Below are 10,831 nucleotides of genomic sequence, written 5' to 3'. Positions count from 1 at the left end.
TTAATGATATAACACTTCACTACTTGGACATTAGAATCGAAATTAAAAAAGTGAGACATATTTGTAGATGATATAAATGTAAATAAAATTATATTTCAAAACATCATAATGTGCGTACTACGTAGTAAGTTACCAACTAATAATATTTCAGTGTGATAAGTCATAAATGTAACTGCGAAAGCAATAACTATTAATAACTTTTGTTATAGGAAAAATAATGCAATCCTCAATATACAACCCGACATTCAGGTTTATATTTAGGATACTCTCCCACCTGTAGCTATTAATATATAAATATTAAATTATACATGGCAATTGATACCATATTTTTAATCTGTTAATGTCTAACTAAGAATATTATAATAGTAGTAATTAATGTTTAAATATTAAATTATACGTGGATATATCATAATCATAAAAACATTTCGAACTTCTTATTAAAAAATTGTAGATAGGTAAAATCATAGGAATTGAATTTTAGGATTTTAATTAAGAATATTATAATAGTTTTTATTTATTTGCTTATCTAATATTTAATATTCTTGCTTTCTAGTTAAAAGGCTGAATACTTATACATAAGATATAGTCGCATTTAATATTACATAGTGGCCAGACTCGAGTAGTATCCGTAAAATAAATTTGTTTTACGAACCCTAACTGAATTTGGGATCTATTGGCCAGTCTCGAGTAGCATCCGTAAATACGCGTCCCGGCGACAATTTTGAAGCCAAATTTTTCTTCTAGTTTCATCTTTAGGAAAACGAAATAAACGAATACCTTTCCTACGGGAATTCGTACAGTTTACCGCCGTACATCCACCCATTCTTATTTTATTTTAGTTGTGGCGGACGGCGGTATTTTTCTCTTACAACTTAATTGTTATTTTATTAAACTATGGCGGAATTTCAACAAAAAAACGACAATTCAATTGAATTCAATATTTTATATTCATTATTTTGCATATGCTGATAAGTGATAACTGATGAGCTGTGTCGCAAAATGGCGGGTTAGTATACCTACTTCTATAGTGCCCTACTTACATAATTAATAACATAATAATGTGAATTACACCGTTACAAACTATGTTTATAATATTTTGCCGTGACGTGTCGTGTCGTACTAGTGTGAAACGGCATTCGTCGACGACGCCGGCTGCCGCCGCTATAGCCCCCACTACGTCTACTGCCTTACTATAGCATTGTCGTCGACGTCGGCGGCGATGTGAATTTAATATAATATTTTGTTATAATTATTTTATTCCACGGCAGTGAGACGTTGTGCACGTCGTCGTCTTCCGGTATCGTCGTCGTCGAATAAAAACCCAACTATTTTCGATTTCGTCATTTCGCGTACAGCAGAGAACGCTGAACTCATTAAAATGTTTATTATATATTATTATTATTATTAATATACATTTAAAATGGAATATCAATTAATTCCCATAGTAGGTGATGGAAATTGTTTATTTCGTTCCGTGTCATATTTAATATTCGGCACGCGAGAAAAACATCGAAATATTCGATTGGAGTTGTTAGCTTGGCGATAAATAATTGGGATGTGTATAAAGAATTTGTCATTGGTGATAGTTCTTATAGATTAACTATTTATAGTTATAATGATTACGAACATATGATGAGCATGGATGGCGAGTATATGCTGGCCACGTCGAACTTGAATGCAAGTCGACTTTGTCCAGATCATTCATTTCGTGTGTAGATCTAATGATTTTAATGAATTTGTAGATTATGGTTCAGGTGCTATAATGTGTAATTAATTTTTTTCTGGCCCTGTTGACGCAGGACATTACAGTGTCTTAGTTTTCGTGTATACCTATCTTGCGTATACCTATCTATAGTATTTATAAATGTAATTAAAGATTAAGAAATTAAATTATTTTCCACTTCATGTTTTTCCTATACATTAATTGCACATTGTTATAACGATGTACCTATACATCTCTTATAATTATTTATATATAAAATTATTCAACTATTTGATTTTTCTAATGTAACCCGGTAACAACGGGTAATTCAACTTAACTGTTAATTTTTGAATTTATTTATTTAACTATATTATATACTTAATACTTATATACATTTACTATTTTATTTTTTTTACGGTAACTCGGCAATGACGGACTATATATATGACACGAGATTTATATATATATATATATATAAGATATACAGGAAGATCGAGCTGATAAGTAGTTACTGAGTTTAGTATGTATAGTTGGGTATAGTCTGTGTATATTTTGTATAGTTAGATAAAATTATATATAAATTAATGTTTGTGGGTAGATTAGATCTCTGGGAAGAAGATAGGTTAACATACAAAGGGTTAATTTTTTTTTTATTCATCGGATTTTAGTACGGTTAGGTTAGGATAGGATTTTGTAAAAATTGATTGTATTAATCCACCATATATGGAATTAGGTAAATACAACAAACTCGGCATAACTTTGATACTTTAGAGTTAAATCATACACTTCGGTACGTGTTACGTACAAACAGCACGGGGTCCGCGATATACCGTAGGTAGATTACCTACCTGATAATACTATAGTATAGTGCTGCGAATCAGAATTTTTATTCCGGGAAACGGAAAAGTTAAGATACATTTTGAACACCACACACCGAATATTAAATAACGAATTGAAAAAAGTTTGAGTCAAATATAGTTGGTACATTTAACGGGCAACGAAGTGCACGGGATCAGCTAGTAATAATATATGAATATTGATTACCCGTTGGCTGTTACTTGTTAGTTTATACATTTGGCAATATTGACATTCTACAGCAGACCGAGAGCTCATCGAAAACAATGAATATGTGTGTGTAGTAGTGTGTGTCAAACAATTGTGTCTTTTTGATTTACACACTGAAGTATTTTTGCCGTAAGGTCCGAACGGGTTTTACCGCCGCGGTTATCGTAATCGTCTAGTTTTATGAATTTATTTGTAAATGGGAAATATTATTGCGGTATCGATACACTGTTATATTCTTACGAAATGACGATAGTTCATTATAAAAATTTGAAACAATTGCAGAATATGTATCTTCAATTAAAACGACATTAGATGATGAATATTTCAAATTGTATCAATTGTTAATGCGTATTAAAAAATAAATTAAACAAAAATAATTGTGTGCTTCTATTTGGCACTCCTTTCGAGCTTTCGCCGGCCTGTGTAAGTGACGTATATACTACATTATCTTGTGTTGTTGTTAATTTTTTTCTATTTAATAATATTAATTCTCGTGGTCTCTAATTATCTCCCTCCGCCTCTTTCTCTCTCACCATCAAATAGGCCTCACTAAATAATTTTTTTCTTCTGTACAATAATATTTTTTAGTCGTTAAACCGATATGCATACGACATATTTACTACATAGGTACAACATAATATATACGACATAATTACTATTACAATATTATATAGACTGTCATCGGAACCTGAACAACTGCACACTCACACACACATAATATATATATTAGGTATATGAATATATTATTCTCGCCGAGACCGTCGTATAAACATAATATTATATTATTAAGTTTTCTTTAAGATATTTTCAACTATACAATATACAATTATAATTTATAAAACTGCATACAACTATTCAATATACAATCAACATTGTATAGAACAATATATAATTAAAATTATATACGTCTTTATCGTTATCGCGGCTACATAAATTTACGTTTTAATTTCTTCGTAGTTATTGTATTATACGAAGGTTAGGTTAGGCTAGGTCCTATCTTATAGACTATAGTACCTATATTATAATAGGTTAATCATAAAATGAATACATTTTTTTTTAGCCACGACAATATAATATAGACGTATCGTTATACCTACGCGTGTTTATCAAGTAATTTATTTATTTTTTTATTTGTTTGTAGCATAGACGTATGGATTCCAACCTTGTTTATACCTATATACCGGTTTATGTCTAATTATAAAAATTTGGGTCAATTTTTTTATGGGGGGAAATATAATATTTATGCCTGATGTATAAAATGTAAATTATAAGTATAATATTGGCGTAGGTGCACCATTTTGATGACCTTTTGTAACTCCTAAAATATTGCCACCAATGAAAAATGTATGTAGGTTTAATGTATAATATATTACAGATGTAAAGTTATGTACCCAAGTCCATCGTAAATAAGATTTTCCGTGTCATCGATAATAACACAACCATTTACATCAGCGGTCTTACTCTAGTATAGATAAATATAATAAAACATGGGTATGGATAAATATTATAAAATAAATTGAAATTAAAATGTCAAGTTATCTCATTTTAACAACAACTCATGCAAGCAATTAACATTAGAAAAAAAAAAGTTTATATCCTAAAACAATTAGTTCTAAGGTACATTTTGAACTTACATTCATGTTGAAAGCTGACGTTGTGGTTGAAGAACAAGCAATAGAATTTTCAATGTCATGAATAATAACTGTATCATTTATATAATTGGTTTGACTCTAAAAAATAAATAATTTAAAATGTTTTATCAAAAAGTATGGTTTTTGTATAAAAATAAAAATATTGTAAAATAAATTCAAATTCATGTTTGGTGATCTTATTAACAAATGACAACAACCAATCTTATGAATATTAATTAATATTGAAAAAATGTTTAAAATAATAAAATAATGAAGCCATATTACCTTGGGTAATAAAGCAAAATAATTATAATAACATTCTTCTGAAATGTAAATACCTACCTGACACCACAAATTTAAGTTAAATTAAAACAATTAGTTTCTCATTTTAAGAGAACCCACCCTTGTTATAGGCAAAATTATTTTAAGTATATACAAATGTAATGTTTTTATACAACCACGATGTGCATTGTGCAAGTGTACACTGTATAAAAAATACACGCAACACGCAGCCAAATGTAAAAATGTAAAATAACTATAATGTGGTGTTTAATGTCCATATTAATATTATCAAGTACCAACTAACTATCGAGAGAGTACAAAATCAAATAAAACAATATTATAGTGGTGAATAAACCGGGACCCGTATTATTGTACCCAAATGGAAATATTATTTACAAGACGTATATGAATAATTTTTAAATCCATAATCAATAACGTCATATTAAATTTAATTATATTATTAACTTATTGTATTATTCCAACAGTACACTCTTCGCTCTCTCCTCGTCACACTTATGAACAGAGTGGTGGCAAGTGGCGACGATATTAGATATCTACGTCATACTGCTGCCATTATAATATTGACGATAAAATTAACGGCAGTTGTTGAGCGTTGATCGGGAATCTAGGAAAAATGTGTTAAAATAAAACCTACTGATTTTACGTATTGTGTACACGTGTACATTTTAATAGGTATTAAACCCAATTTAATAAACGCATTTGATGTTTCCATTGACGATTAGTGCAAGCTTGCTACACACGGAGCGGTTTAGCCGCGCGCGGTCGCGGTTTAAATCCGCGGCGGATACCGCGGCATAGAAACCGCTCCCTCGGATTGCTTACATACGTAGGCGGTTTTACTGCGGTTTTCAGTCTTTTTTTTGGCGCCAATATTTTGAATAGCATGATCGATTGAACGAGTCATCAGTTTCTCTTAACACGTGGTTGAGTAAAGAGTATAAAGACACTTGTTTTGAAGCTATTTGTAACTTTGTAAAGGCGTAAAGCACTTAAAATGGACTTACAATTATTGGATGATGTGGAAGCCGTGGCTGTAGCATACGCTCTACACAAACGACATCAAAAGCAAAAAATAAAATTAACGAAAAGGCGTTATTGGGTACATCCAATTAATTTGAAAAGGCCGCAAGAAGGACAATTTAATGTGAACTTTATGATATTAAGAGCGCATCCAGAAAAGTTTAAAATGTACTATCGAATGTCCATACAGTCGTTCGATGAATTGGTGAGTAAATATTGTACTAAATATATATTATACTACGATCTAGTTTTTTAATTTAGATAATATCACACCCGAATTGTATGGGGTTTCATACAGGCAGTTTTGGTTTTAATATTGATCCCATACTTTCACGACATTTTCATAAATTATTACTGTGTAATTTCAAAATATTTAAAAAAGTAAAAAAAATGTTTAGAGCAGATTTTTTTTGCTTTAGGTTTTCATGAAATATTCTGTGTATTTTTTTTTTTTGGGGGGGGGGGGCTAATACATTATTATGCATATTTTTGAATTTGATCCATAAAATATGTAAATTGTTGATAATATAAAGCAGCTACAATGTTAAACTTATTAATTATTTTTTTTTGGTTCATCAGCCAGTATACCTATTATATTATAACAATAATAATTTTAAATACAAATAAAAAAACACCAAATAGGTAGTATCTATAATGCAGATTGCATTATCTTAGTAAATATAAAATAATACATACTTTTAATAATATATTTTTTATTAAAACTATACTATATCTACCTCAACTTATACTTTTTTAGATTTCATTAATTGGACCATATGTAACAAAACAGATAACGAATATGCGCATCCCAATTTCCAAAGAAGAAAGGCTGACAATTACTTTAAGGTTAGCACACATACATATTGCAATAATAAAGTAATTTAATAATACATTTTACAGTTTTATTTTGCACTCTTGCCGGTCTTTTAGGCGACTACATATTTTATTAACCATAATTAACTAATGGTTCATATTAATACCTATCATTATTCATTAGGTATTGTAAATAGGTAAATAGTAACAAAATAATATTCATTATCATATTATTTATACAACCATTTTTATTAAATAATAATAATTAGTTATGGGTATAACATGGTTAACATGAAACATGAAAAAATAAATTGACTAACTAACAAATAATACTTTACTTTAAGTATTATGTGTTGATTTAAATATGAAAATAAAAAATAAATTGTTAACAATTAATAATACTTTACTTTAAGTATTATATGTTGATTTAAATATGAAAATAAAAAAGAAATTGTTAACAATTAATAATACTTTACTTTAAGTATTATAACTAAGTTAATTTAAATAAAACAAAAGTAATACTGCTTATGTCAATTTGTACTTTCTGAGTAGTAGTTTCCATAGAATGGATTAATAAGCTCTGAATTTAAAACTGAAGTTGTTGTATCTGTTGGTGTAACGGGTGGTTCCGGAGTAGGAGCAGAAGATAGAGCATGTGGAGTGTGTTGCATGTTGGTATTTCTAGTAGAAGTTGATGGTGTAAGAGTTGACACAAATGAAGTATGAGGCACAGTTATATAAGGTTGGTAGTATGTTGGCATGTTTCTATTTGTAGAAGGTGATGTGACTGGTAGGTGAACATTTAATGGGAATGTCGGGTATGAGTTGATATTGTTATGTGAATATTGCAAATGCTTAGAAGTAACATCATTAACTAATGGGGGAACAAATTGTGGTTGGATTTGATCAGAGTTATAAGACATTTTTACTTTTTGAATTGTTTGTAAAAATTCAATATAAATTTTGTTTTGTTGGTCTTCTGTCATTCTCCTTATTTGTGGAGTTAATGACATCAGAAATGATGTCACTGGATCCTCTGGAGCTCGGCGTTCTCTCAAGGCAGTAATCAGCTGGTCTTCAAAAGAATTTTGATTTTTTTCATTAACCTTTTTTTTTTTTGTTCTGACTGGAGACACATCCTCGGATATTCCATCATCAACTAAGGGGTTAATTTCTTCACTATTTTCATTTTCAATGCATATGTTGTCTTCTCTGTCGTCTTCTGCTACAGTAACGTTACTTTCAGTCCTTAAGAAAAATATAAAAATAATATTAAAATTTATTTAAAAAGGTAAACTATGTTAGTAAAAATCAGTAAATTACTTTCTGTTTTCCATGGTCGGCCGGAGAAACTCTAAAATATTCGCATACACATAGGGTTTATCTACATTTGCAGCCTGGCCGGATTTATGTATGCACTTTTTTCGGTATGCGTCTTTAATATTTTTCCATTTGGCTTTTAGTTCTTTTACTAATTTAAACGAATGTATTAATTATTTGAATGAGATGAATTCAAAACAATAGTAATGGCTAAGTATATAGTAATTATATAAGCATACATCTAATTGTGATATTACTTATTTATTTATAAATGTAGTAATGTGTATGTATGTGTAAGTCTATAGTATGTATATAAATATATGTTACAGGCAAAGTAGAAAATCGGAGGTTGTACGCAAAGCCTGATTTTAGTGGTTTAAATTTCGAAGTAGGAAAAAGTTAACATTATTTTGAAACCGGAAAGTGTACACAGTGATAAAATTAAAGTGAATAAAATATTAAAATTGATTTAACAGAATCTAAATTGATAACGTAATTCCCTTAGATTACATAAATAAAATAAATACAAATTATAGTTATCAAACTGTGTATTATTCAAATTAATTTACTGAATCATATTATATTTAATCAATAAATAACTATTAATAAATGTTTTTTTATAAATGGATTTTCAAAATATTTATTTAGATACTTGGCAACTGGAACAAATTTCACAGCTTTACATTTTGAGTTTTTGGCAGGAGTATCCACTATTGCAAAAATAGTGCAGGAAACTTGCGATGTCTTGTGGAAAGTTTTACAACCTTTGAAAATGGCAGAACCAACGACAAAAGACTGGCTGGGTATAGCTAATGGTTACTACGAAAAAACTCAATTTCCCAACACTGTTGGTGCTGTACGTATAATTATTTGTATACCTACTTAGTCACTTAGATTAGACTTATGATACATTATACACGCTATACCATATAAAAATATTTAAACGCTACTCAAATACCAGAAAGAAAAATAGTATTTGAATAAATTATTCAATGCCCAAAAAAGTATTTTACACCTTATAGCCTAATAGGTTCCACCGTGAGAACTATAAAATATTATAATTGCTATGAAGTTTTGTAAAATATTGTAATTATAATGATAATTATTTTAAACGTGCATTTTAGATTCTGAACGGAGTGATGAATGTATTGATTTTACAATGATGTGTGTTACTTTATTTTTTTATTATTATTTTTATAATTTTCTAGTTATTTAAGTTATTTTATTATGTCGATCAAACATTTTTTGCCGAGTCAAAATAATTTAAAATCCAATACAAGATTTAACATAAATTGATCAAAGAGTGACTCAAAATGCGTAGGCACAATTTTTTTTATAAGCGTTTGAAGTTAAAATCTTGTCAAAATTCATCAAAATCGAATATTTTATAATTATTTTGTAAATAAATTGTATAAACATTTTTTTATTCATAGCTATAAAAATTGCAAATGTAATACAAGGTTGTTCAAAACTCGAAGCTATAAATAGGCATTTGAAATATTAGATTTTTTTAATTATTGATAATATTATTTTAGCTGAGACAAAATACTTACAAATTTAATACAAGGTTCTGAAAAGGCTGTTCTTCAATCATTCAAAAATTATTAAAATACATAGGAACAATTTTTTTGTATAAGTGCTTGAAAGTTCAAATTTAGACACAATTCTTTAATTTAATTAGTTCATCTATCACATTGACCTACTAAATGACGAGATTCACTTGACGACTACCTATACCTACTATACAGCAGATCGAATTCCCGGTTGGTTTTTTTTATTATAATTATTATATTACTGAGGGAAAAATCTTATCCATCAAAAATAAATGAGGGGAATTGTTCTACATTTAAATTAAATAACATGGTCTCATATATTTGTTTTACTATATAAATGCTAAAAAAATGACTTCATAATTTTACCGAATTTTAAGAAATTGTTCCTATATATACATTTCAAATCTTTATAATATACTGTATTATTTATTTATATGAAATTAAACTTATTATAGGTGGATGGAAAACACATAAGGCTCGAGTGTCCCAAAAACAGTGGATCGTTGTATTATAATTACAAAAACTTTTTTTCTTTGATTCTTATGGCCATTTGTGATTCGAATTATTGTTTTCGAATCATTGATGTTGGGTCATATGGAAAAGAAAGCGATTGTAACGTCTTTAAAACTTCAACTTTTGGTAAAAAATTGTATTCGGATAAGGTCAATTTCCCATCAGATCGATGTTTACCTGGCGATGAAAATGGAGTGCCACAGCCGTTTGTTTTAGTAGCCGACGAAGCGTTTGCGCTGCACAAACACTTATTAAGACCGTTTCCCGGCAGAACATTAAATAATAACAGGAGAATTTTTAATTATCGCTTATCGAGGGCCCGTCAATATATAGAATGCACATTTGGAATACTGTCAAAAAAATGGCGAGTATTTCAATCAAGCATGTTAGTTGACCCAAATGTTGCAGTCACAATAACGAAAGCCTGCTGTGTCTTACATAACTTCGTACGACGCCGAGACGGTGAAGACAATAACTATGAAGACAGTCAGAATAACCCTATGGAAAGTTTAGTAGAAAGGGTAGGTGTTAGAAATGCACAGACCAGTGCAAAAGATGTCAGAGAATACTTTGTGACGTATGTAAATGACCCAAATCACGCACTTAGCTGGCAAAACAAAATTATTGGTAAATAATATCGGGATTAAATATTATGGGTGATCTATTTTTTATTATATTATACTATAGTTATGTAATAAACTTGAATCACTATTCACTATAAAAGCCTTCTTTTATAATTATATTAATTCCAATTTTACCTTTTTCCAATTTTAACTTGTCGTTCAGCTCATTATAATTGTCAACACAATTATTTGCCACATTTGTCCATCCCACGTGGATTGCCTGCATATCGTGATGACTTTTTTCCTCTAAATACATAATAATTATAATTCATAACCACAATAGATATT

At 29.2% G+C, this 10,831-nt stretch overlaps 1 protein-coding gene across 1 annotated transcript; it reads right to left on the bottom strand.

Annotated features, from left to right (window-relative positions):
* Positions 1 to 7,064: 7,064 nt before the first annotated feature.
* On the bottom strand, positions 7,065 to 7,457 carry LOC107882341. The gene has a single exon (XM_016800567.1). The coding sequence runs from the start codon at positions 7,455 to 7,457 to the stop codon at positions 7,065 to 7,067; it is 393 nt and encodes a 130-aa protein (XP_016656056.1).
* Positions 7,458 to 10,831: the final 3,374 nt, after the last annotated feature.

This window comes from Acyrthosiphon pisum, chromosome A2, assembly GCF_005508785.2.
Source record: "Acyrthosiphon pisum isolate AL4f chromosome A2, pea_aphid_22Mar2018_4r6ur, whole genome shotgun sequence".
In the NCBI taxonomy this organism is placed as follows: Eukaryota; Metazoa; Arthropoda; class Insecta; order Hemiptera; family Aphididae; genus Acyrthosiphon; species Acyrthosiphon pisum.
Note: the sequence above shows the minus strand (reverse complement) of the source record. Positions and strands in the feature narration are given on the sequence as shown.

Coding starts and splice junctions, on each gene's coding strand:
- LOC107882341 (XM_016800567.1), bottom strand. CDS start 7,457: ATGTCTTATAACTCTGATCAAATCCAACCACAATTTGTTCCCCCATTA.